The sequence below is a fragment of the Lagenorhynchus albirostris genome, chromosome 19 (assembly GCF_949774975.1).
Source record: "Lagenorhynchus albirostris chromosome 19, mLagAlb1.1, whole genome shotgun sequence".
NCBI lineage: Eukaryota > Metazoa > Chordata > Mammalia > Artiodactyla > Delphinidae > Lagenorhynchus > Lagenorhynchus albirostris.
In genome coordinates this window covers 41,060,005-41,087,945 of record NC_083113.1, presented here as the reverse complement: position 1 = coordinate 41,087,945, position 27,941 = coordinate 41,060,005, and the positions used below count along the sequence as shown (strand labels likewise).

At 44.7% G+C, this 27,941-nt stretch overlaps 1 protein-coding gene across 3 annotated transcripts in view; it reads left to right on the top strand.

Moving 5' to 3' along the window:
- Positions 1 to 5,995: 5,995 nt before the first annotated feature.
- The window catches only part of CMTM4 (CKLF like MARVEL transmembrane domain containing 4), a 64,611-nt gene continuing 42,665 nt past the window's right edge, over positions 5,996 to 27,941 (top strand). The window contains exon 1 of one of the 3 annotated variants that reach the window (XM_060129879.1): positions 5,996 to 6,188. In XM_060129879.1, coding sequence (XP_059985862.1) covers positions 6,090 to 6,188 — 99 coding nt within the window. In that variant the 5' untranslated portion in view covers positions 5,996 to 6,089. Of the gene's footprint in view, positions 6,276 to 27,941 lie in introns of all 3 variants that reach the window. The other 2 variants (XM_060129877.1, XR_009536925.1) reach the window with 2 other exon arrangements.

Sequence of the window (27,941 nt, the reverse complement as noted above, 5' to 3'; positions counted from 1 at the left end):
TCAGAAGCAGCAGTTAACTCTAACCCCTGAACCGCTCCCGCCTGGAATCTGCCCAGGCCCGGCCCCTCCCTCCAGGCTCGTGGGAACACTGCGGGAGGAGGAGAGGGACATTTGGTCCTTTCAAACACAAAAAGAGGTTGTTTGTTTTTCACATCTTTGACTACAATCCTCAGACATTAGGAGTTTATACCAGTACCTTTCTTTAAAAGGCCCTTTAAAGGTAGAGAATCATTTCAGACCAAGCTGTTAGTCTTGAAACATTAAACATGATTTTCTTGGATGTTTGGTTCATGCTTAACATTGATAGTTGTTCGTGATAAACTCAGTCTTCCCACTGCATGCTTTATGCTTGCGATGTTCTCCTTAACTACGGTATTTTTCTGTTTGAAGTAGGAGTCTCTAGGGACCTCCTAATTACTGACCTTATTAAAAGTAGTAGATGAGCACTATTGCTTAATTGAAGTTACAGGAAAAGCAGCCCTACCCCCAACACTAAGGGTTGCCCTGGGGAGGGGCCTCAGTAAGAAACAAAGTGAAACTGGAACTTCTTCCCTCCTCAACGTTATCAGGCACTGCCTCCAGGGACAGAACACGCAGGGACCCCAGTTTGGGAAGGTGTTTTGCTCCCAGCCCTTCATGGAATTCAGATTCTAAAGTCCTTGTAGGACCAATGCTTTATGGAATCAGTGTGCTTGGGGAGAAGGAGGAGGAGGAGGAGGGGGGAGGGGGGCTAGAGTGGGGAATCCCCCAGGCTTGGAGGTCATTGCCGTTCCGCTAAATGAGAGGCTGAGAGGCTTGGGAAGAGGCCAGCCCGATGTAGGTGAAGCGGCATATACTGGGGCTTAGCATGTATCTAAGGATGCTATACTCTGAGCAGTTTTTTTTCAGGATGAGTTCAGGGACTGAGATAAGGATCAGCATTATGGTTGCTGGCAAAGCCTATCCACTGGCAACAATTAACAAAGCAGCATCTGGTTTCTTCATCAGTCTCTTCTGAGTCTGGTTTCCTTGAGTCAGCCCTGGATATGTGGATCAGACCCTGGAGCCAGGGACCTGAGGCGACCCACTTCTCTGTCATTTATCACCCTCATTTTGTCTTCAGCACTTGTAGACACCTGGAGGCACAGCTATAGCCACAGACTCATGCTGTATTACGACTGAACACTTGAGGAAGGCACAATACCAAGTTTTATCTACTCTTAATATGTGGGATTCCCAATAACACCCGTTGGAAGTCTGTGAACTTCTGTTAAAAACTAGAAGGAAAAATTTCGAGTCTTTCCCCGGAACTAAAAATAAACGTAGGCTAGTGTCCAGGAACAGGGAACAGTTAACAAGTACTGGAGAGGAGCCTCCTATCTTGCTTCCGCTCAATCTACTTCCTTCGATGAAGCCAAAGAGAGCATTCTAAAAGGAGCCCTCACTGGGCCACTCTCCTGCTTAACACGCTTCAGTCCAGAATCTACCCTCTCACATGGTCCCTGAGGCCCTGCAGAGACACCCAAGGCCACCTTTCACCCTTGAATTCTGCACTTGAGCCTCTTCACTGTACTTCGCTTTCTTATCTCTTGGCCTTTGCACATGTTGTTCCCTCTTCCGGGAATGCTCTTCTACCAACCCTTACCATCTCTTTGCCTTGCTAACTGCTCTTCGTATTTCAGACCTCAGCTGAAATTCTGACCCACAGACTCAATGCAATCCTTCCTGGAAATTCCCATACCACCATGAACAATACTCAGCACATGCTCTATTGTATATTTACTGGTTTCAATGCTTGGTCTCCATGTCTGTGCTGGCAGGGACTATATCTGACTCTCAAGTTCCTTTTTAAAAAAATCATTTTAAATTTAGCTTTTATTAAAATTATATGAGCACATAGTTGAGAGAATCAAATAGTTCTACAAGGCCTATAACCCCCATTATATATCCTGCTCCCGAGAATTGACATTTTTTAACTTTTAACCAATTATTTTTATATTTACATATATATATATATATACACACACATATATATATATGTTTTTTTTTTTTTTGGCCTCACCACGTGGCATGTGGGATCTTAGTTCCTCGACCAGGGATCAAACCCGTGCCCCCTGAAGTGGAAGCGCAGAGTCTTAACCACTGAACCGCCAGGGAAGTCCCTTTACCTTTATATATTTAATTAACATACATATACTGCTTCCTGTTGAGTTCTCAGTTTTAAGCATCTACTGATCTCCCATGATGGATGATGAGTATTTAGGTCTCTTGCCCACCTTTCCCTTCTCCCTATCATACATGCACACATCCTGTCCCTCTATCCTGTCCTCCTAATAGGGTCAGGTACTTTTGGTTAGATCTGCACTCATTGTTTACATTGTTATAATTATGCAAATGTTATTCACATGTAATTTAGCATACTTCTTTTCTATATATCATTTTATTTCCTGCAGTTCGTCTATGAATATTTGCTTAATTTTCTATGCATTTATCACTAATTTATCTCAAAACTTTCCAGAAACTATGAACCTTTCTTTTCTGTGTATTCAAACACATTCTTTTTTTTTTTTTTTTTTTTTTTCCCCCCGGCACGCGGGCCTCTCACTGCTGTGGCCTCTCCCGTTGCAGAGCACAGACTCCGGACGCGCAGGCTCAGCGGCCATGGCTCATGGGCCCAGCCGCTCCGCGGAATGTGGGATCTTCCCGGACCGGGGCACGAACCTGTGTCCCCTGCATCGGCAGGCAGACTCTCAACCACTGCACCACCAGGGAAGCCCTAAACACGTTCTTAATTTCATCTTGAAGACATCTCTCGAAGCTCTGGCTGCTCCAATCTGGGCTGCTTAACCCCCAGCCCTGCTGCACAGGGGCCTCTGTCCCCTTCACCATAGGACCCTTATCATCTCTCTCTCTCACCCTTTCCTGGCTCCTATGTCCTCTGCTTCCTTGGTTTAAATCCTTGTTCTGGTGGTGTCCTCCTCCAGCAGCCTCCTAAGAAGAGACAGAGGGAGTCTCTGCATGTCCAAGAGTCCTTCATCAATCCTCATACCCGATTGATACTGCAGCTGGAACCAGACTTCTAAGTGGGGATCATTTTTCCTCAGGATGTGGAATGGTTTACTCCATTCCCAAAGCTGCTGTGGAAAAGTCTGTTGCCTTTCTGATTCCTGATCCTTTATAACGAAACATGCTCTGTTCTTCTCTGGAACCTTGAGGATCTTCTCTTTGCCCCCAGTCGTCTGGTGTACCTGGTGCTGATTCATGTTCATTCATTGTGCTGGGCACTGGTGAGTCTTTTAAATCCAAAACTCATGTCCTTTGGTTCTGGAAAGTGTTACTGAATTTTTTTTAATTATTATTTTTTGTTTTCTTCCCTCTATATTCTCTGTTCTAACTTTATTAGAGTCTTATTATTCTATTATTCTCTTGGACTATACCTCTAATATTCTTATCTTTTCTCTCATTTTCCATCTCTTTGTCTTTTGGTTCTATTTCCTGTGAGATTCTCTTTAACTCTTATATTGAATTAAAAACCTTTTTGCAGGGCTTCCCTGGTGGTGCAGTGGTAGACAGTTCGCCTGCTGCTGCAGGGGACACGGGTTCGTGCCCCAGTCCAGGAAGATCCCGCATGCCGCAGAACAGCTGGGCCCGTGAGCCATGGCCGCTGGGCCTGCGCGTCCGGAGCCTGTGCTCCGCAACGGGAGAGGCCACAACAGTGAGAGGCCCGCGTACCGCAAAAAAAAAAAAAATTTTTTTTGCTTTCATTTTATTTAGTATCCGAGGACACACACACATAAATATATATAATCTTTAGTATGGTACTCCTGCCCTCAACTGTGCCTAGTGATCCCTAGCTAAGGGACCCTCTGTTTTACCTTCTCCAGAGAAAAAAGATTCCAGTCTTGGGGGATGGTCATGGGTGGGAATCCAGGGATCCATTTGCTTCTTTTTTTTTTTTAATTTAATTAATTAATTTTTGGCTGCCTTGGGTCTTCATTGCTGCGCATGGGCTTTCTCTAGTTGCAGTGAGCGGGGGCTACTCTTGTTGCAGTGTGCAGGCTTCTCATTGCAGTGGCTTCTCTTGTGTGGCTCGTGGGCTCTAGAGCGCAGGCTCAATATTTGTGGCTCACAGGCTTAGTTGCTCCGTGGCATGTGGGATCTTCCCAGACCAGGGTTCGAACCTGTTGCGTGCATTGGCAGGCGGATTCTTAACCACTGCACCACCAGGGAAGCCCTCCCCATTTGCTTCTTAAAAAGACTTCCATTTGGTCTTTTATTTTAATTCCTGCTTTCACCCCCCCACTTCCAGATGTGCTTGGTGCTGCCCATTCCTGAGCCTTTTTTCCTGTGATATGAGCTAGGTTGCATTTCAGCCTTCCCCTGTGCCAACTTAGGGTTTAGCTTTCTTGGATCTGCTAAGTTAGCTACCACTTGCCCATTTGCTTTTCTGCTTCCAACATTTTGTTGCCATTGTCTCCTTTCCCATTCTTTGTCCCTGTGGTTTTATGCCCTTAAAAGATGTCTCTGTAACTGTCATTTCACTGGGATTTGGGGAGAAAGCAGAGGCCAGAGTCTGCATCCAACCATTCAACTTGTTATCTTTCATTGGCAACCTCCAGGTCCTAGCATATTCTTTAGCATATAAGTGCCCAATAAATATTTGTGGGCTGAATGGAGTGTTAGAGTCATTGTCGTTCCCATCTTTGGTAACCAAAAGGTGAGAGCCCTTTAAAAATTGAGATCTCCTGAGTTATGACATTTACTGCTTCTCACTTCCTAAGTTCACAAGCCCATCTGAATTATATACTAGGCAACACTGTGTAGTGAAAAAATTTGGAAGTGAGTGGGCTCTGCTCGCCAATTGTGTGGCCTGGGACTACCAGTCTGAAACCTTAGTCTGGTCTTCTGTAAAATGGGAATAACACTTTCAAGTGCCTTCCTCAGTGTCTAAAGCATGGTAAGCTCTAGATATTTGTGGTGTGGGAGGGTTCAATACCAAAGGGACAATTCTTAGAAAGTCGGTGTTTTACTTAAGCTTAAAATTATCCTTTACACTTGAATTGCAAATTGGTCCCTAATTAATGCCCTTCAGTGCAAAAATCTGTGCTTAACCTGCCTTGGTGATTAGGCAGAGATTGCAAAACCTTTTCAGCTAAGAGAGGAAACTAATGTTAGTCACCGAGGGTCTCCTGTGGGCTAGCTCCCATTCTCGGTCAGGCCGGTGAATCCAGAGCGTACATTGGGAGTTATTCACAAATACTGCCGCCTGTCTGTCTTACAGACCCAGTACTAAGCGACCTCACTCACCCCGACTTCTCACCCCTGTCCCGTTCAGTCCCTGACTTCGGTACTGGTTGTTGCCCAGTGTGGGAGCCCAGACACTTAGCCCCCTCTTGTCAAACAGTCCAAGTCAGGCCCACCCTGGGCCCCGTACTGTTTCCAGCACGGGGGTCGCACAGCACACCTTGGTCTTCACCGATAAGTCCCCTGGCCTACCTGAAGAAGACCCCACTTCCTCCAGGGAAGAAACGGAGGCAGCGCTCTGGGAAAGCAGCTCCGTGCCCCCTAGGTCCACCTCGACCCTCCGTCAAACCCCATTTTCCCTGCTCCCCACAACCCCTCTTTCCCCGACCTTCGCCCTCCCACGCTATGATCGCCTGGCGCGCAGCCGCGGCCCCGACCCCTGCGCGTACTCAGGTGAGGGCGGAGCCAGAGGCCCTGGCGCTCCGCCCCGCTCCGCCCCGCCCTCCCGAGGCCCCGCAGCGCGGGCAGCCACCTCCACCCGCGGGAGCCGCGGAGCGCCGCCGAGCGGCCGGCGGGCGGGCACTCGCTCCGCCCCCTCCCGGCTGGCCGCGCCGGCTCCCGCCTCCTTCCCTCTCCGCCAGCTCCCGCCTCCCTCTCTTTCCGCTGCCGAGGCGGCGGGAGCCGAGCCCGAGCGGACCGAGCCGCGGCCGCAGCCGGGCGGCGGGCGCAGAGGCGGCGGCGGCGGCAGTGCGGGCAGTTAGTCGTCGTCGTCGGCGGCGGCGGCGGCGATGCGGCGGCCCCGCTGAGCCCGCTAGCTCCGGGCGCCTGAGGCCAGCCGCGCAAGGCGGCCCGGGCCGGGCGGCAGCATGCGGAGCGGCGAGGAGCTGGACGGCTTCGAGGGCGAGGCCTCGAGCACCTCCATGATCTCGGGCGCCAGCAGTCCGTACCAGCCCACCACCGAGCCGGTGAGCCAGCGCCGCGGGCTGGCTGGCCTGCGCTGCGACCCGGACTACCTGCGCGGCGCGTTTGGCTGCCTCAAGGTCGCCCAAGTGGTAGGTGCCGGGCGGGGCCCCAGGTGCCGGCGGGCGGCCTAGCCGCGCGCCTTCCCTCCCTGCTCCCGCTTCGGGGGCGCAGGCCCGGCCGGCCTCCACCGCGCACTCGCTTCCCATGGCCCCAGTCCTTGCGCTCCCTCTCCTTCGCTGGGTCCCCGTGCCGCCCTCCCGCCTCCCCTGGGGACCCTGCCGCCTCAGGTGTGCGCCTTCTACCTGAACACCTGCCCCCGGGCCTTCCTGTCCACTCCAGCCTTCGCTCTCGCGAGCGTCTTTCACTGTTGGGTTTGGTGGTGCGCGAAACCCGGCCGGGGTCATGCTGTCCCCTGGGTACTGCTGGTCATAGCAACTTGTGTTAGGTGTTCGGGGCCCGCACATCCTCCACTCCTCCGGATGGTCGTCGTTTGTCTCGGCTTCCACCACTGGGGACTGTGGCTCGGTTTCTTCCCCGGCGCCCAGCACAGTGCTGGGCATATGGTAGACGCTCAAATAAATGTTGAATGGAGGCATGTAGTCCAGATGCATTGGGGGAGCCCAGATCTGCCCAGAGTCTCCAGTTTATGCTGCAGAGGTTTTGTTTGTTTGTTTTTTGTTATTTATTTATTTATGGCTGCATTGGGTCTTCGTTGCTGCACGGGGGCTTTCTCTAGTTGCAGCGAGTGGGAGCTACTCTTTGTTGCCTTTCACGGGCTTCTCATTGCGGTGGCTTCTCTTGTTGCGGAGCACGGGCTCCAGGCACTCGGGCTTCAGTAGTTGTGGCACGTGGGCTCGATAGTTGTGGCTCCCGGGCTCTAGAGTGCAGGCTCAGTAGTTGTGGTGCACGGGCTTAGTTGCTCTACGGCATGTGGGATCTTACTGGACCAGGGCTCGAACCAGTGTCCCCTGCATTGGCAGGCGGATTCTTAACCACTGGCCACCAGGGAAGTCCCTGCTGCAGAGGTTTTGATTCCTTCTAATTAGCCCAGAAGGTAGAACCGGCATCCCTGAATCCTCCGCCCCAGCACGGTGGCTGGCATTGCCCAGTTGGTACCCAGAGTTAAATCACTATGGGAGGGCAGCCAGTTTTGGAGGTAACAGAAACAGAGAACTTTCTTTTGGGCTTGTCTATGGTAGAGCTCATTTCTCAGAATTCTTATTTTTAGCTTTCAGGGTGTTCAGGGCAGGGGCCTGTCCCCTCTGCCCCTCTTTTGTGGTTTTCTAACAGGCCTCTTTGGTTTGTTACTTAGCTCTGCTGTGGATAGAGCATACTCCAGTTCGGAAAAAACTGTCCCTATATCCCCTGACACAGGTAGGCCTTTCTCTGAGGCCTGGCAGCGACTTCTCATCTAGAGAAGCCATTTGCACAGAGGTGCAATGTATGTGCATTTTGTTTCTTTCAAGCATTGGTCTTGTGCTTACTTGAGTACATAGATAAAGGTTCCTTGGGAATCATTTAATGTGTGGATATCCTTTAAATAAAGGTCTCAGTGTTTGTAAATTGCAGAATCATAGACTGTTCTCGCTCTCTCGCTCTCTCGCTCTCTCGCTCTCTCGCTCTCTCGCTCTCTCGCTCTCTCGCTCTCTCGCTCTCTCGCTCTCTCGCTCGGGTGAAAGGCTTGTTCTGCTGATTGCAGGAGGGTATTTTTGAAGGGCTCTCAGGAAAGACAAACGGAGCAGGTTATTCCTCTCTAGAATTTTAAACTGACCTTATCTGGTAAAGTGGAATGTTCCAAGAGATATATTTGTTCTGTAGTTAGGCATTGTTATTAGCAAAGTGAATGGAGGAGTGGAGGAGGTGTATAACTGCCTTTAAAAAGAGGCAGCTAGTTGATGTTTGAGTACAGCACTGATAATCAGAAGTGAATTAAAGAGCAGGATGGGAGGGAACCTGGGCCCAGGTGGAATTTAGGGCCTTGTTAAGTACCTTGTTTTGTTTACTCTGGACTTTTGAAAGTACATAGAGCTTGCCATTCAAAAGATCTGATAAAAGAATGAAATCCAGTAGTTTATATAAAATGTTAGATATCACCTCATTGCTGGAATTTTGTCACCTAAAGCCAGAAATGGAAGCCAGTGGTATTTATCACTGCCTTTTCGTAAGGTGCTGTTTTTTTTTTTTTTTGTAGAGCTTTACTTTTCATCTGGAAGAACTTTGGGGCCCAGCCCCTAAAATCTCGCCTAACTCTTGTCTTTTGTCTAATCTCTAGAATTTAAACAGCGAGAGGTTATGTTATGTGTGGGTGAGTGAAGGATGGGGACCTGCTTGAAGGGTATGGCAACGTGAAACAGTTCCATGCATTTAGCTTTTCAGCCTTGTTAAAAAAAAAATCAGGGTTTTTAGGGGGAAAAAACCGCCACAAAACTTCAAGATAGTGGACTCTCAACTTAATCTGGAAAAGAAGACAAGAGTCATTATGAAGATATTTCTTTTTGTTTTTGGCCATGCCGTGGGGCATCTTAGTTCTCCAACCAGGGATCAAATCCGTGCCCCTTGCCTCGGAAGCATGGAGTCCTGTCCACTGCACCGCCAGGGAAGTCCCTGAAGATATTTCTAAGATGTTACAAAGCTCAGAATCCCATCAAGAAATATGTCTAATATAAGTTCTAATTCTAATATAAGTTTTTGAGAAAATATTTGACTTTTTTTCGTTTTAGGTTTTAGAGACGTTTTTTGTGGTTTGTGGCCTATTGCCACCTGCAGGTCCTTGCTCCAAGTGTGGTCAGCTGCATTGCCAGCACCTGAGAGCTTATTAGAAATGCAGAATCAGAGGCCTAACCCTAGACTTTCTGAATCATAATCTGCAGTTTAGCAAGATTCTCCGGGAGATTCTCGTGCACATTAAAGTTTGAGACTTACCTTTCTGTATCATTTTAGTGTTAAAACCTTACACAGTACTAGCAATCAGTTCTCTATCAGAACTGTAAATAGTCAACCTCAAGGCTGAGGTTTTTCTGTAAAATGAGCCTATATCTCTCAAAAAGGATTAAGAGAATGAGGTAGTATGTAGAAATTAGCGCCTACTTTATTAGGCGCTTAGTTAGTGTGTAATAAAACGTTAGTTGTCACTGTTGCTAAGTAATACTTCCTGCCTTTAAAGAAACTTGGTGAAAATGCCACCCCAAAATTATAATTATATATTTTATAATTATAATTTTATAATTATATATATTTGAATTAAAGATAGTTTACTTCCTAGTGATTTAAAAGTTAAATCGATATTGTAAATGGAATGCTATTTGATAGTAAAACTAATCTGAAATATTATGGAAATTAATGCATTTTCATAGATTATATCTTTTTTAAAATTAATTTATTTTTGGTTGCGTTGGGTCTTCGTTGCTGTGCGTGGCCTTTCTCTAGTTGTGGCGAGCGGGGGCTACTCTTTGTTGAGGTGCACGGGCTTCTCACTGTGGGGGCTTCTCTTGTTGCCGAGCATGGGCTCTAGGCGCATGGGCTTCAGTAGTTGTGGCTCGCGGTCTCTAGGGCGCAGGCTCAGTAGTTGTGGCGCACAGCCTTAGTTGCCCCGAGGCATGTGGGCTCGAACCCGTGTCCCCTGCATTGGCAGGCGGATTCTTAACCACTGCTTCACCAGGGAAGTCCTAGATTATATGTTTTAAAAATGAAACTCGGGGCTTCCCTGGTGGCGCAGTGGTTGAGAGTCCGCCTGCCGATTCAGGGAACACGGGTTTGTACTATTTCTTAGTTGGGGAGAGTATCTCCTGTGGTTATTTCAAACAATATAAATGTACTTTTTGTAGGAAAAGAGTTGGTTTAAGCTATTGATTTAAATACCTTCTTCTTTCTTTCGAATGTGGATTCTGTGAGCGCTTATTGGTTTTTAGCTCTCAGACATCATTTAATGAAATAGTTAATGTGGGCCTTTTTTTTTTTTTTTTTTTGCGGTACGCGGGCCTCTCACTGCTGTGGTCTCTCCCGTTGCGCAGCGCAGGCCCAGCAGCCGTGGCTCACGGGCCCAGCCACTATGCGGCATGTGGGATCCTCCCGGACTGGGGCACGAACCCGCGTCCCCTGCATCGGCAGGCGGACTCCCAACCACTGCGCCACCAGGGAAGCCCAGGGGCCTTTTGTTTTGATTTTTTTTCCAAAGCACTTGGTTGAAAGAAGAATTTTGCTCTTGGGATGGGGGTGGGGCATACTATCGCTTATACCATGATATTAGGACAGTGTCAGAAGAGGACAGGACCTAGATGGGACAACTTTCTGAATCACAACAGCAGGCATCATTAATGAGTGCTTACTCTACTGTTATCACTTTTATTTTATGGTTGAGAAAGTTAGAGGCACCGAGGTCATGACTCGTTTAAGGTCACGTGGCTAGTGGTTGGTGGAGCTGGGATTTGAACCCAGGTGGTGTGCTCTTTCCTGCCTCCTGAACACATCATTTTGAGTTGTTCCACAGAGCAGAGGAGACTTTGAGTCCAAGGACATTTCTGAGGTCTTTGGTCAGCCTGGTGACTTTTTGGGTGACTTTTACGTGCTGAAGTGATACACTTAACAAGGGTTTTGATTTCTCAGTGGCCATTGCGCTGTCCCTAGGTGTGCAGTTCCTGTTCCTCACCCAGCAGAACTGCCACTTTCTGCCTTGAGGGGATAGGCCTTCTCAAAAGAGCCAAGAGCAGAATCAGCTTTTAAGATCCAAAAACACCTCTCAAGGAGCTCTTTTGCTTCTGATCCCTTTCTTTTTTTTTTCTTTTTTGTTTACATTTATTTTATTTTATTTTTTGGCCGCGCCCCGTGGCATGTGGGATCTTAGATCCCCGACCAGGGATCGAACCTGAGTCCCCTGCAGTGGGAGTTCAGAGTCTTAACCACTGGACCACCAGGGAAGTTCCTGGATCCCTTTCGTGAGCCCCTCCCACAACTGATTGACCTTCTGACATTGCATTGCATTTGTTTAGGACTATTTTTTTTTTTTTTTTTGTGGCCTCTCCCATTGCAGAGCACAGGCTCCGGACACGCAGGCTCAGAGGCCATGGCTCACGGGCCCAGCCGCTCCGCGGCATGTGGGATCTTCCCAGACCGGGGCACAAACCCGCGTCCTCTGCATCGTCAGGTGGACTCTCAACCACTGCACCACCAGGGAAGCCCTAGGACTATTTTTTAAACAAAGTTGGGTAATAGGTGATGTTTAAATTCAAATTTTAGCTCTGCTGATCTCCTTGAAATCTCTTAACCACATTGTTTCTTGGCTTCCTCCGTAGTAGAATGTGAGTGGTAATGACTGAGCATTTTAGGAATTGTAAGAACTAAACGGTTAATGTTTGACAGGTGCTTTCTTAGGTAACTCAAAGACGGATGTGAGCGTTTGCATTTCAGGGTTGGGTGATAAGTATCTTTTATTTGATGGAAACTGTCAGTGTTTCATCCCATGCTGGTGAGCACTTCCCTCACCTTTCTGGCTTTCTTGGGCTATACAGAAGCAGGGCAGGGGCGTGCAGAGAATGGCCAGTGAAGTAGTTTCACTGCATTGGATTCTCACTTCTACCTTAAGGTGGCTCCTTATAAAACAGTCCCATTTTCCCTTGGGCAGATTGTTATCTTTGGGAGTTGTCTTCCTGGTCAAAAACTTGAAGTCAAATAAATTCTAGCAGAATTTAAGCAAAGATTAAAACCACTCTTAAGTTTTTATGATGATTAAAAATAGTAAAATTATCATCCAAGACCTCAGGAAAGTGTCTAGTACACATCTGTTTTATAAAACCAGACAAAGATGGTTCAAGAAAACGCTTCAGACCTCATCCTCATGAACATCATCCTCATGAACACAGGCACAAAAATCCTCAACGAACTACTAGGAAATCTAGGAAATCGAATCCAGCAATGTTATGTAAAAAGAATAGTACAGGACAATCATTGTGACTTATCCCAGGAAGAAAAGGCTGGTTCAATTTTCCAAAATCAGGAGATATAATCCGCCATACTAACAGTTTAAAGCACAAAAAGCACTTGATTATGTCAGGGGATGCAGAAAAGAACTTTTGACAGAATTCAACATCCATTCACGATAAATGTGGCCAAGAAGACTAGTAAGATAAGGGAACTGCCTCAACCTGGAAAAGGGCATCTGCCAGAAATCTACAGCTGACATACTTAGTGGTGAAAATACTTTCCCCTTAAGATGGGGAGCAAGGCAATGATGTCTGTTCTCACCACATGTCTCTTCTGTCTTCCACATCCTACTGGAAGTGCTAGCCAGTGCAAGAAAAATAAATAGAAGGCATTCAGACTGGAAAGAAAGAAAAACTCCATATTTGCAGATGGCATGATTGTCTATGTAGACAATTCCATGGAAATCTATAAAAAAGCTCCTAGGACTAATGTGTGAGTCAGCAAGGTGGTAGCATACAAGGTCAACACACAAATCATATTTTTATATCCTAGCAATCAATCATTGGAAACTGAAAGTGAAAAAAAAAAGCAACCCATATGAGTTATGATAGCTCTAAAAAGAATGAAATACTTAGGGCTAAATCTGACAAAACATGTACAGGATCTACATGCTGAAAACTACAAAACACCGAAGAAGGAAATCAAAGACCACTGAAATAAGTGGGCAGACATACTGTGCTCATGGATTGGAAGATTCAATATAGTTATTAAAATATCACTTCTTGGGCTTCCCTGGTGGTGCAGTGGTTGAGAATCCACCTACCAATGCAGGGGACATGCGTTTGACCCTGGTCAGGAAAAATCCCACATGCCGCGCCACAACTACTGAGCCTGTGCTCTAGAGCCCGCGAGCCACAACTACTGAGCCTGCGTGCTGCAACTACTGAGCCCATGCGCCTAGAGCCTGTGCTCCGCAACAAGAGAAGCCACCACAGTGAGAAGCCCGCACACTGCAACGAAGAGTAGCCCCCGCTCACTGCGACTAGAGAAAGCCCGCATGCAGCAACGAAGACCCAATGCAGCCGAAAAAAAAGAAATATATATATATAAAAGCTTTAAAAAAATAAATTAAAAAAAATATGTATCGCTTCTCCACAGATTGATCTGTAGGTTTAACACTATCCCAAAATCCCAGCAAGATTTTTTTAGAGAGAGAAGCTGATTCTAAAATTGATATGGAAAGTCCGGTTAGCCAGGCAGAGGGATGATGAAGGATTGGTTTTGAGGGCAGAGGGAACAACACAACATGAAGATAGAACATGGAGCTTAGGGGTGTGTGTGTGTGTGTGTGTTGGGGGCTGGGATGGGGAGGGGCTCTGAGAGTATGGACTTTATGTCTCTTATCACCATGAGACTTTTGGCCAGTTGCTTGTTCACTTCAGGACACAAGCAGGTCTCCTTATTTGTAAATCAGGGCTGATGAGAGTGTTACTGGCACCTGTGAGCCTTCCATACAAAGTCCTTAGCAAAGTGTCTCTCACATAGAAGTCACACCAACCTGTTACCACTATCGAATATCTCTGGAATGGTACAAATTGGGAAACTGGGTGACCAAGGGTCAGGGTGGAAGGGAGATTTATTTTTCACTGTATTTGAATTGTATACCACATGCAGATATCTTCTTTTCAAAAATTCCCAAAGCATCAGCCGTTACTAGCTCTACCTTAGTATAGGTTAGCCTTAAAGCTATTATACCAATCATAATCTTTAGTTAACCTTTTATTACTTTCCTACTTTGTAATTTGGAGGCTCTTTTAGGGAGAATGATTTAGATAATACAGTACAGACATCTTGAAGAAACTTGAAGCTTAAAAGTTTTTTTCAATCTATTTTCCGGTTTTTTTTTTTTAAAAAGAAACCTTCTGCACAATTGTGGGTGCTTAATAAATTTGTTGATGCTAATGAAAAAATTTCTCCCATTTGAAAGGAATCTACCCTATAGGGCTGGCTACTATAGTTAATAATACTGTATTGCAGTTGTAATTGAAAGTTGCTAAGAGAATAGAACTGATAAGCTCTCATCACAAGAAAAACATTTTTTTAAACTATATATGGTGACGCATGTTAAATAAGACTTATTGTGGTGATAATGTGTATATCATTATTGATACAAATATTGATATATAGAAATACTGAATCATTATGTTGTACACCTGAAACTAATGTAATGTTATATTCCAGTTATATCTCAATTAAAAAAACATTGTAACATTGAAGGAAATTAGGGAAAAAAATCTTAGTCAAATGAAAACCACTTTGGAATTTTTCCCTTCCAAAGGCTGCATAAGATCCCCTGATCATGGTTTCCAATATTTTGCTATTAGGAAGGATCCTTCAGTAAATGTCCTTCATTCTTCTTTTGAATTGTGACTATTTTTTGTTAAATTTCAGGGAGTGCTATTACTAGATCAAAGGGCAATATCATTAGATTTCTGAACATTAAAAAAAATATATGGACTTGGTCCTACAACATACGTAAAGGTCTCACTTTATCCCAAGTTAACCAGTGTGCTTACCCACAAGAACTTACCACTGGGAAATGCTGAGTTCAGTAAGACCTTCAGGACTCCTCCTGGGTCATAGGGCCAAATTAGTTTTTTCTTGGGACTTGCCTGGTGGTCCAGTGGCTAAGACTCCATGCCCCCAATGCAGGGGACCTGGGTTCAATCCTTGATCAGGGAACTAGATCCCACATGCCGCAACTAAGAGTTCACATGCAGCAGCTAAAAGATCCTGCATACCATAAGACCTGGTGCAGCCAAAATTAAAAAAAAAAAAAAATTTTCTTTCTTGATAGCCCTGGAAACCTTTGTTCTTTCTTTCTTTTTTAAAAAAATTTATTTTTTCTCTTCCAGTTTTATTGAGATATATTTGACATAGACACTGTATAAGTTTAAGGTGTGCAGCATAATGATTTGATTTACATACATCATGAAATGATTACCACTATAAGTTTAGTGAACATCCACCATCTCAGATAGTTACAAAATTAAAGAAATAGAAAAAAAACTTTTTTTCCTTGTGATGAGAATAACTCTTAGGATTTACTCGCTTAACTTTCATATATAACAGCAGCAGTGTTTATTATACTCACCATGTTGTGCATCACATCCCTAGTACTTATTTATCTTGTACCTGGAAGTTTGTACCTTGTGACCACCCTCATCCATCCCCCTCTCCCCTACGTGCCGCCTCTGGTAACCACAATTCTGATCTATTTTTCTATGAGTTTGATGTTGAAGTATAATTGACCTACAACACTACGTTAGTTCTTGTTATACAGCATAGCGATTTGATATTTCTGTACACCTCAAAATGATCATTGTGATGACCTTTTATCTTTTCTTTCTTTCTTTTTTTTTTTGTGGTACGCGGGCCTCTCACTGTTGTGGCCTCTCCGTTGCGGAGCACAGGCTCCGGACGCGCAGGCTCAGCGGTCATGGCTCACGGGCCCAGCCGCTCTGTGGCATGCGGGATCTTCCCGGACGGGGGCACGAACCCGTCTCCCCTGAATCGGCAGGTGGACTCTCAACCACTGCGCCACCAGGGAAGCCCTATCTTTTCTTTCTTTTTAAGAAATATTTATTTATTTGGCTGCGTCGGATCTTAGTTGCGGCCTGCGGGATCTTTTGTTGCGGCGCACGGGGCTTCGTTGCCCTGTGGCACGTGGGATCTTAGTTCCCCAGCCAGGAATCGAACCTGTGTCCCCTGCATTGGAAGACGGATTCTTAACCACTCGACCACCAGGCAAGTCCCTGATGACCGTTTTTCTTAATTACAAAGTACTAAGAGCCTTTCCCAGGTCATGGCACTTAATAGGATGCTTAGAGGGGGCAAGGGCAGTGTACATGCCCTGCCAAATCCATGATGCTTCTCCCTCCTGGTAGAATGAATGGATGCTTACCTGCGTGCTGGAGAGAGGCATGTTTCCAGCCTAGCGGTAGTGCTGGATTTACCTGAGATGCAGCACATCTGTGATCCACCCCATTAAGGGCTGAGGTCTGTATGGCTGCCAAAGCTGATTATTTTCCATGATGGTCCATTTAGCTCCCTGAGCTGTTGAAATGACCTGGAAATAGCAGCAGTCTGGCCTTCAACCCACAGCTATCACTCACTGCCTCTTTATCCTCATTCCTGGAAGTAGCTCTGAATCCTTTTGTAGGGTGATGTCGTATTTCTTTGGAAAATAAAGTTGTTTGTTAGAACATAGTGCAATAGTCAAAGGCCTGTAACTGTGATCATAGAGCCTAAATTTCCCCCGTCTCAATTTTCTGTGCTGTCTCAGACCATATATAAGTACATCCTAAGTTTTAAAAAATTACTGTACTTTTTTTTTTTTTTTTTTTTTTTTTTGCGGTATGCGGGCCTCTCACCGTCGTGGCCTCTCCCGCCGCGGAGCACAGGCTCCGGACGCGCAGGCCCAGCGGCCATGGCTCACGGGCCCAGCCGCTCCGCGGCACGCGGGATCCTCCCGGACCGGGGCACGAACCCGCGTCCCCTGCATCGGCAGGAGGACTCTCAGCCACTGCGCCACCAGGGAAGCCCAACTGTACTTTTAAATTATGAAATATTCCAAGCATTGAAGTTAGAGCAGCAAGTACCATATATTGACAGTGAGTCCTGAGGTTTTTGTTTGGAAAATAAGATGATTCCTGTGTGTGCAAGAGAGGTAAAAGGCAGGGCGAGATGAACTGGGATTTGGATTCATTAGCAGGGTGAGACTTCAGAGAGTCTAGAAGGAGGAGGAAAGGCAGAGAGTAAGAGAGCAGGGCACCTCCGGACGAGGGGATGGCCTCAGCATCTTGTCTGGTGGCGAAGAGCCAGTTTAAACTTTCAAAGACTCAGTTCAAAGTGGTCCAGAGCTGGGAACAGGCCTGCAGCTGGCTGAAGAGGGGACAGATGAGTAGAAGGGTATGGAGGTCAGAAAGTGACACCTCCTTCGGGAGAAGATCTTGCCTTTTTAGCATTTGGAAACTATCTTATTTTGAAGCGGTTTAACTTCTTGATGGGGGGGATTCTTGTGTGAAAAATTCTCACTTAAAGGCAGGGGTGGCGCCCAGCCCTCCTCTCAGCACCTCTCGTGTGTGGCCTTGTGTCCTCACATAGAATGGTGGGGTCTGCCACTGGTTTTCAGAGGGGGGGGGGTCCCCTGGGAGCCCTGAGTTTATTAATTTAGAAGTGGGGGTTGAGAATCAGACTGAGGGGCTGGGTACCAACTGTGTTTCAGAAAGTCTAATATAAACTGCATTAAACAGAGTAAGCCCAGTTTCTTTTTTGACTGGGGTTTTAAGGTACTGATTATTTCACTTGACCAGAAGCTTTGATTAACTTTTTGAGTAACATACTCCTGCCTTAGAGTCTTTGCATCTGAGGTTTATTCTTCCATCCCCTCCACCCCTTCCCAGAAATGCCCACTTGGCTCTGTTCTTCAGAACTGCTGTTCTTCTCTTCTGCTCAAGAGACCTTCCCCGACCACCTGCCAAAAGTAGGACACTCCCCCATCCCTGCTCTTTATCCCCCTCACCCTGCTTTACTTTTCTTCTCAGCATTTACCACCCAACTAGAATACCAACTCCACGAGAGCAGAGGCTTTGTGTTTTGAGTTCCCTGAGGTATCCTCAGTGTCTAAAACAGTGCCTGGCCCATAGTGAGGCACCGAATGAACAGGTGAATACACATATCTGTTTCACAGGAGAAAGAAAAAAAATAACAGTTTATGTATTATTTAACATAGTTTGTAAGGTCAAATTATTTGAAAACATGGGATCTATAAGGGAACAATAACATTTATATATTTATAAGCAAATAAGCTTCTGGATTCTGTTGTAAGTGGAAAATATTGGGGAGAAAGTATGGAAATAAAATGCCATTGTAATGATTTTTTTCTTTTTTTAACCGTGAGTTTTAAGTGTATCTAGTGCTACTAGGAAACAGAAGCTTTTGCTTAGGAGACAGATTTTTGTAAGAGGGGAAACCATAAGAGGCTTTGCCAAGCTTTTTGCTTAGGAACGTATAAAATGAAAACCAGGGGTTCTGTAATTATTACTAAAGTTGTCTGCCTTCTGATTAACATGTTGGGGGAGAGGGTCACTGAGGATCTGCCACGTCAGTATTTTGAGAATCCTTAGAGCAGACACTTAACATGTGTAAAGAAGTCACAACTGGGATTGAGGCTGAGGGTCCTTGTGCTTGTTTTTATGGACCTCTCTGATGAAAATAAAAGAACAGCCGTTCTGTGAGGCCTGAGAAGGGAGGCCTTCATCTCCAGTGAAGATTGGAGAGGTCTGTAGGAAATACTGGAATCCAGAATTTTGTCTCTGAACATTTCAAATGATTGGTTAAATTTGGGAATTAAATGGGTTAATAAACACTTAAAATGTTCAGAGTTTCATCAAACGTGGATAGTTTTGAATGGTTTCTTTCTTGCCACTACAATTTGATGACTGGTGCAAGGGAAGCCTTCATTTTTGTGGTTTCCCGTTTATTCCAGCACAGCTATGAAAAACAGTTTAAGGCTAAAAGTTTTTTGTGCCAGTGGAAAAAAAACAAACCCCAAGGAGCAACAGCTCTTCCAGCAGTAGTTGCTTCTTTAGCTTGTCTACTTTCTCTCAACCATTTTTGGTCCAAACCCTACACATGTGTATAATTTCAGGTTAAGAGTTGGCTAAATAACTTAAGAGTTAGATCAAGGTCAGTAGCTAGATGTTGGTAAAAATTCTAACGTATTTTCCCCCTTAAAAAAAAAAATCTCTACTTCATATGTGTGTAAACGTCGCGGCTGGGTCAGATACTGTTAGACATACATAAATAGGACAAAAGTCCCTGCCTCCAAGGGGTTCACAGTCCATTTGGAGGAGGGTTTGGTATGAGGCAGAGAAAGTACACAACCTTCCTGATCACCGGAGCCAAGTGCTGTAATAGGGGTGGGGACAGTGGGCTTGGCTAGGAGGTGTGGTGTGTCCTGTGGAGAAGGAGTATACCAGGTCCTGGGAGTTGAGGGCAAGCCCAGGAAACGGGTGGGAAGGAAGTACCAGGTATGGTTCACCAGGCAGAGGTATGGAAGGGGAGGGATGAGGGGGACCCGGTTTGGGCCTGACTTGTTAGGCTAATGAATTTGGATTTTCTGAAGGAGATGAGGAACAGTCAGAGCTGTGGCTGTTGAGCAGTGTGGCTAGTATGAATTTTCAGGCGTGCATAGGTGTAAAAAACATGCTGGAGTTCAAAGAGGTAATAGGAAAAAAGCAGAATGTAAAATTACATGTTGAAATGGTGGTATTTTGGCTATATCAGGATAAATAAATTTACTATTAAAGTGAACTCTACCTTTTACTTTTTAAAATATGGCTCTTAGAAAATTTAAAATTACTTACACGGCTCACGTGTTTTTGTTGGCTGTCGCTGGGTTAGAGGGTGTGAGGACTGGCTTTGAGAAGGATGAGATGATCCAAAGCCTGCTAAGAGACTCTGAGGAGTCCAGGTGAGGATTGGGGACGGGCAGGACCATGGCAAGTGGGAGTAAAGAGGTGGCAGTTAGGTTTATTATATTCCTTGTTTTTATTTTTCATTGTTTATTTCTTCATCAAAGAGATACTGAAGCTAACGTTTATGGCACTTTCACACGTGAGGAATCTGACCCTAGAGAAGTTGTGACTTACCTATGGCTGTCCAGTTTGTTGGTCATCTTGGAACCTGGGCCTCAGGCTGGCGTTCTTTCCCCTGTGACTGGCTCCTGCTCTAGGGTGACAGTTTGATTCCTTTCTGTGAAGCCAGATGTGGGATAGCTCTGTGAATTCTGATAATCTTCCTTACCCTTTATGTGATTATGGGGAAGACAGATGAATAGTTAACATCCTCAGACATTTTCTAGGATAGTAGTTTTAGGAAAGCCTGTATATGATAAATCAAGTCTTTGCCTGTGATACTCTATTTATTTATTTATTTTGGCCGCACCACACGGCTTGGGGGATCTTGGTTCCCCGACCAGGGATTGAACCCCAGGCCCTCGGCAGTAAAAGCAGGGAGTCCTAACCACTGGGATCGCCAGGGGATTCCCCTGTGATACTCTGTTTAAAGTGCAGGTGTTGGGACCTCCCTGGTGGTCCAGTGGGTAAGACTCTGCGCTTCCAAAGCAGGGGGCCCAGGTTCAATCCCTGGTCGGGGAACTAGATCCCGCAGGCATGCTGCAACTAAGAAGCCCGCGTGCCGAAACTAAGACCTGGCGCAGCCTAAGTAAATAAATAAATAAACATTAAAAAAATAAAAAAGTTCAGGTGTTTACTCAGCCCAGACAAATGGCCCAAGTGAATGTACTGGGGCAGGCAGCGGACTTGGGAGCCCTCAAAGTTTGGATTGTAACAAAAGCCTGATATTGGTAGATAGAATTTGCCTTTTAGTTCCTTAATTTCTCTGATAATAAATTGACATCAGGATAATTTGCCAGCAAATCGATCTGTATTCCTTTCAAGTATGGTTTTGGAGCTGAAGCTAGGGAGACAGACCCCCCCACTTGTCACAGGTGAACTCATTCACATGGCTGTTTGCATGGTCCCGAGATGTGCCATGGTGGCCAAGGTGGTGATGAGGATGTAACTGGCGTTGTGCTCAGAGGTGGTTTTGGTGAGGCAGCTGGGGAGATACTGCACCTGCCTCACTAGACGCTTTGGGAAAGCTTCAGCTGTTGGTCTGAGACTTTGCAGGCCTAGGGGTTGCGAAGCTAGTTAGATGAGTGAAATCCACAGAGAATGATGAATTGCCAGGTTGAGGGAAGCCTGGGGGAGCCCAGTAGTTTGTAAAGGGTCTCCTCTGTGTTTAGCTCCATGGAGTTCTGTAGGAGACCTGCAGTTTTGTTTTTGTTTTTTTCTTTTTGGCTGTGCCGTGCAGCATCTTAGTTCCCCGACCAGGGATTGAACCCGGACCCCCTGCATTGGGAGCTCGGAGTCTTAACCACTGGACCACCAGGGAAGTCCCTTTGTTTTTTTTTTTAATGGACTGTGAAATCTATCATTGAGTCTCAGACCAGATCAATATAAATGAAAACAAAGTAAAACAATATTTTAAAATTCTACCGGTTTGTAAACTTCTTAATATTTGACAATCAGATCATCAAGACCGGCCAAGTAGAGGATTTAGCAAGATTAGTTTAGCCGTATTATTATTATTATTGTCATAGAGGAACAAAGAAAGTTCCTGAGATCCTGCTCCAAATCTCTATTGTCCACGGCTACTTTGTACAGTTGGGCAGATTGTGCACTGCACCGTGGGTCTAACCGAGAGGGTGAGGGAGGCTGAGATCCAGCCTGCGTGCTCTGCTTGCCAAGGCACATGCCCTGGTACTAGGCAGCGTCCCAATTCATCAGTCCAGAGCAGGTGCTGGTTTTAATTTGTTATCCTCTTGCCAAGCCAAGCTGCCACCCAGACTGGAATGTTTCTAACTGGCACACGGGTGCCATGTGAAGCAGCTTCTGTCTTGATTATTTAATTGGGAAACTTATTTTAGAGGCGTGGCTTAGCCATGATATTAAGCTAGATAGGGGAGTGCATTTTTAAAATAAGACCAAATAAAACAAAAATGTGAACTTTAAATTTTGTTTTCCAGATACGGTATTTAAAACAGATTTTTTTTAGATTGGTAAGCATGTGCAGGGCCTTCTGGCCTTTTGTGTGGTCCTCTGTGAGGTGTGTGCATGAAGATGAAGTCAGTACTGCATGACCGAATGGATGAACACAGATAAAAAGTTAACTTTCTGACTCATTTAAACACGAGCTCCCACGTTGTTGAAATTAAACTTTCGGTCCCGCTCCGAACCTAAATTATTGTTAGAACATCCGTCAAACAACTGATGATGTGTGCTTGGGTAGTCGAGGCCGGGGCAGATATCCTGACACACTTTCCGCCCCAGGAGCTCCTGTCTGGGTGTGAGCACTGAGGCGCCTCTGACTGGGTGGGCTGCTCCCAAGGCTGAGCCCATCCCTGCAGTGTCGGTCAGCTCTGAGTTGCCAGGAACAGAGAGACACGTGGGTTGCTTTGGGTTGACTGCAGGACCAGGTACACCAGGCCTTGGAGGGAACCCTGGAAGGGCCAAGCAGCTGGGCCTCATGAATCTTGGACTCGAGTCAGTGCTTCACTCAGCAGGACTCAGTTTTTCTTTCTAGCTGCTGGATTAAGGGCAGCCCATGGCTCCTGGGCCACAAAGGGCCCATGTCCTCTCTTCATAGCCCAGCCTGTGACCTCATCACATCTGAAAGAGGATTGGGCTCTGCTCAGCTCTGTGCTGGCCCCGTTCTAGCCTCATCCGCTGCCAGCTGGGCCTGCTTAGGGACGGGGATCTGTCCGTTGGGCTTATCTGGCAGGGGCTTGTGAGCACTGACTGCCTTGGTCTGAGAACTTGGGGACGAGAACTGGCTGGAGGGGCACAGGGGCCATGCCCCACTGTGGAGGGCAGCACGTGGCAGGGTGTCTGTCTCAGGTAGCCAAGGACTGGGTGCTGTTAACCTGAAAGAATCCCATCAGCAAGTCTGGACACGGACCTGAGTGGAGGTTGAAAACTACGCAGAGGAAGGCAGTTTTCTTAATAAAATGTGAACCTTCTGCTTGGTTACTTCCAAGAAGAGAAAACTGGCTGAGGAAAAGACTGCAAAGGGGTGTATGTTAAAAACATTGCTGCCTAACTTGTTAGCAGTGGGAAACACAATCTCCTGTTGTAAGGAATTGCCATAGTAAGAGGCCCTATGGAACAAACCACATTTCACTGTTAAGTAGCAGCACAAAAGTGCAGGACAGCATTTTCAGGCTCTGCAGTGTGTGCACTTAGGTATTTTATGTAAATGACAGTATAAACCAAAAAGCAACTCCTAAAAGGTCAGAGGAGTCGTAAAAGAACGCTTAGACAAAGTTGCAGGCGTTACGTTTTCTGATGTACATCTTATAAGTATATTCTGATAGATTATTTAAAATGTTCATCCCAGGTCTGTCTGCTCTCTCTGACGCTAACTTGCTGACTGCGGTTGAATTCCAGAGAGTGTCTGATTGGCCTGATTACCACTGTCTCTATTTGGGTGGAGCTTTCCTAGCCAGGCCAAATTAGAGGTGCTTCGCCATCCTGTGGGTTGGCTGCCCTTGGGTCAGGGACCCGCCCCCGTTAGGCACTTGGGGTCCTGAGCATGGCACCCCTGTGCAAGGAACAGCCTCGGGGTCACTTCTCTTAGGGGTGGGAAGGCAGGGGAGGGGAGAGGGATGGAATAGTTAGCTCTCTGATTTTTAGTGAGCACACTGGTCTTTTGCTTCACACCTCTTCCAGATTTCCTGGTCTCCCTCTCGGTCTGCTTCCCTGCCTTCCTTCCGTGTCAGGATCTATTCTGCCTCTTTGCCATCACTGACAGGTCTCCCTCCATCCAGACCTACCTTTGCCACTTGCCTGATTTCTTCCCCTCTTTTTATTCAGAGATGCCAGAGAAGTTACCACTTCTCGTGAGAAGCCTTGCATATTTTATTCTTCCTTCTCCAGACACACATCTGGTAAAATGTCTTTTGGGAATCTGGTACTGTATGAGGCTTACAAAGCTCCTTTATGTCAAGGAGCCCACAGCCTAAGTCATATATAGATTGATCTGTAGTATAAATATCACATTTTTAACTTGAATGCTATTTTCCAAAATGAGAAAAAAAATTTTCTGATTATAAAAGTATTTGTCTCTGTGGTTAAAAAAAAAAAAGACTACTATAGAAAAATGAAGAAAGAAGTAAAAATCACCCGTATTCTCATCAGCTAGGGAGAACTTCTGTTAACAGGTATCTGTTGTTTTAGACTTTGTTGCTGTGTGTGCATATTTGTAAACATGGGATATTGTACATGCTGTTCTATAACTTGCTTTTGGGTATGGCACAGAGTGGTGGGTTTTGTTTTTTTTTTTTGGAGTTATAACTGTAGATTTATGTTATTGCTTTTAAGGACTTTTTATGGAAGTATAGTATATATTTAGAAAACTGCACATCTTTTTTAAAAAATTTATTTCATTTATTTATTTGTTTTTGGCTGAGTTGGGTCTTCGTTGCTGCACACTGGCTTTCTCTAGTTGCGGTGAGCGGGGGCTACTCTTCGTTGCGGTGCACGGGCTTCTCATTGCGGTGGCTTCTCTTGTTGCGGAGTGCACAAGTCTTAAATGCACAGCTAATGTCTGAACATTATGATTCATTATGTTTTAGACGCTAGCTGGTCGGCCCCATCCAGTAGACTCAGTCTTGCTGTTGTTTTGGTTCCCGTTTTGGAAATTGATCTGTTTCTTTCTTTAGATTATTTTTGTTTTGTTTCATGACTGAGTGGCAAAATTGAAGGGCTTTTATTCTATATTTTGAATTCTGGAAAAACAGCATTTAAAAGCTAATTTGAAATTCGTCACATTGTGGTTTTGAGTTAAACCAACAAGAAAAAAATTTAATAAGGGAGTTCACACCATTTTCTTTCCGAGAGCATAAGAAAACTGGCAGAAATTTGAGCTCTAGAGGTTGGGGACATGCTAAGGATGTTGGTGGTCTCCACATGTTCTATTTTTTAAATTGAAATACAATAAAATTGACTTTTTTTGGCATTCAGGTCTATGAGTTTTAACACAGATATACATTCACATAACCACTACCTCAATCAGGATACAGAACAGTTTCATCAACCCACAAAACTTCCTCATTCTTCTCCTTTGTGGTCACACCCACCCTTTGACAACCACTCATCTGTTCCCCATCACTATAGTTGTGTCTTTTGCAGAGCATCACAGAGTATGCAACCTTTTGGTTTTGTCTTTCACTTAAGGTGATGCATTTGAGATTCATTCATGTTGTATTTTATCAGTAGTTCATTCCTTTTTATTGCTGAGTACTGTAGGTATGTACTACAGTTTCTTTATAATCATTTACTGTTGAAGGACATTTGGGGTTGTTTCCAATTTTTAGTGATTATGAATGGAGCTGCTATAAACATTCATATACAATTTTTGTGTGAACATAGGTTTTTATTTCACTGGGGTTAAACCTAGGACTGAAATTGCTGGATTATATGTTAAGTGTCTGTTTGTTTATTTTTTTGAATATTTATTTATTTGGCTGAACCGGGTCTTAGTTGCGGCACGTGGGATCTTCGTTGCTGTGTGTGGGATGTTCATTGCAACACGTGGGATCTTTTCGTTGAGCCATGCGGTATCTAGTTCCCTGACTAGGGATAGAACCTGGCCCCCTGCATTGGGAGCGCAGTCTTAACCACTGGACCACCAGGGAGGTGCCTGGTAAGTGTATGTTTAAATGTATAAGAAGCTGCTGAATAGTTTTCCAGAGTGTCTGCACTATTTTGCATTTTACCATCAGTATATGAGAGTTCCAGTTGCTCTGCATCCTGGCTATAGCACTTGGTGTTATCTTTTTTTAAAATAAATTTTATTTATTTAATTTTGGCTCCATTGGGTCTTCGTTGCTCCACGTGGGCTTTCTGTAGTTGCCATGAGCGGGGGCTATTCTTCGTTGCGGTGCGTGGGCTTCTCATTGCGGTGGCTTCTCTTGTTACGGAGCAGGGGCTCTAGGCGCGTGGGCTTTAGTAGTTGTTGCGCACGGGCTTAGTTGCTCTGTGGCATGTGGGATCTTCCCGGACCAGGGCTCAAATTCATGTCTCCTGCATTGGCAGGCGGATTCTTAACCACTGCCACCACCAGGGAAGCCCTTCTTTTTTTTTTTTTAAAGCCAATGTAATAGGTGTGCAGTGGCATCTCATAGTGGTTTTAATTTGCATTTCCCTAAATGGCTAATGATGTAAGCATTTTGCGCTTATTTGCTATCTGTATATTCTTTTTGGTGAAGAATTTGAGTCTTTTGCCTGTTTTTTTGTTAGACAGTTTGTTTTTTACTGTTGCGTTTTAAGAATTCTTTATATACTTTGGATATAAGAACTTTGCCAGATACATGACTTGAAAATATTTTAAACTCATTTTGTGGTTTGTCTTTGCATTCTCTTAACCATGTCTTGCAGAACAAGTTTTTAGTTTTGACGAAAATCAGTTTATCTTTTTTTTTTTCTCATGGATTCTGCTCTTTGAGTCATATCTAAGAACTAATCTCAGGTCATGAAAAATTTTCCATGTTTTCTTCTAAGAATTATAGTTTCATGTTTTATATTAATTTAGATCTAGATTTAGTTCGTTTTTATACAAGTTGGAAAATTTAGCTTGAGGTTTATATACTTGCTGACATCTAGTTGTTCCAACACTGTTGAAAAGGCTCTCCTTTCTCTATTGAATTGCCTTTCCACCTTTGTCAAAAATCAGTTGGCCATATTTGTGTATGTCTGTTTCTGGACTCTATTCTGTTCCGTAGATCTATGTGTCCATCCTTTGATTGCTGTTATACTGTCTTGATTACTGTAGCTTTTTAAAAAAAATATTTATTTATTTATTTGGTTGTGCTGGGTCTTAGTTGTGGCAGGCGGGCCCCTTAGTCACAGCATGTGGGCTCCTTAGTTGTGGCATGCGAACTCTTAGTTGTGGCATGCATGTGAGATCTAGTTCTCTGACCAGGGATTGAACCTGGGGCCCCCTGCACTGGGAGTGCAGAGTCAACCACTGTGCCACCAGGCAAGTCCCCTACTGTAGCTTTATAGTACTTCTCAAATCAGGTAGAAAGAATCCTTCAACTTAGTTCTTCAAAATTTTGATCATTCCTTTGACTTTCCATATAAATTTTACAATCAACTTGTTTCTGTCTACAGAAAAATCTTGCTGGGATTTTGGGATTGTGTTAAACCTACAGATCGATTTGTAGAGAATTGATATTGCAACTGTATTGAGTCTTCCAGTCCATGAACACAGTATGTCTGTCTACCTATTTAGGTGGTTTTTTATTTCTTTCTTCAATATTTTGTACTTTTCACTGTGCAGGTCCTGTACCTGTTTTGTTAGATTTATATGTGTTTTATTCTTTTCAAATCTATTGTAACTGATATATATTTTTAAAATTTCAATTTTTGATGATTTATTGCTAGGATACAGAAATACAATAGATTTTTGTGTGTTAACCTGGGATCCTGCCACCTGGCTAACTCACACATTAGTCCTTGGAGCTTTTTTATAGATTCCCGTGTAACTACATAGACAATCATGCCGTCTGTGAATAGGGACAGCTGTTCTTTCTGTCCGACCTGTATGCCTTCTATCTGTTTTTCTTGCACTGGCTAGCACTTCCAGTGGGATGTGGAATATCAGTGATGAGAATAGAGGTCATTGCTTTGTTCCCCATCCTAGGGGGAAAGTATTCATTTTCTTCAGAAAGTATGATATTAGCTGTAGATTTTTGGTAGATGCCCTTTTCTTGGGTTGAGGAAGTTCCCTTCCTAGTTTGCTGGCAACATTTATCATGAATGAATGTTGAATTTTGTCAAATGTTTTTTTTTGCATCCATTGACATAATGAAGTGTTTTATGGTGGATTACATTTACTGATTTTGGAAAACTGAAGCAGCCTTTTGTTCCTGGGATAAATCACAATGATTGTGGGGTACTATTCTTTTTACATAATATCACTGGATTAGATTTCCTAGTATTTTGTTGAGGATTTTTGTGTCTTTGTTCATGAGGAATATAGATTTAGTTATCTTTTACTTCTTGGGTGAGTTTTGGTAGTTTGTGGCTTTCAAGAAATTGGTCCCTATCATTGTCAAATTTATGTGTGTAGAGTTGTTTGCAGTATTTCTCTATTATCCTTTTAATGTTTGTGAGGGTCTGTTGGTATATCTTCTTATTCCTGATAAT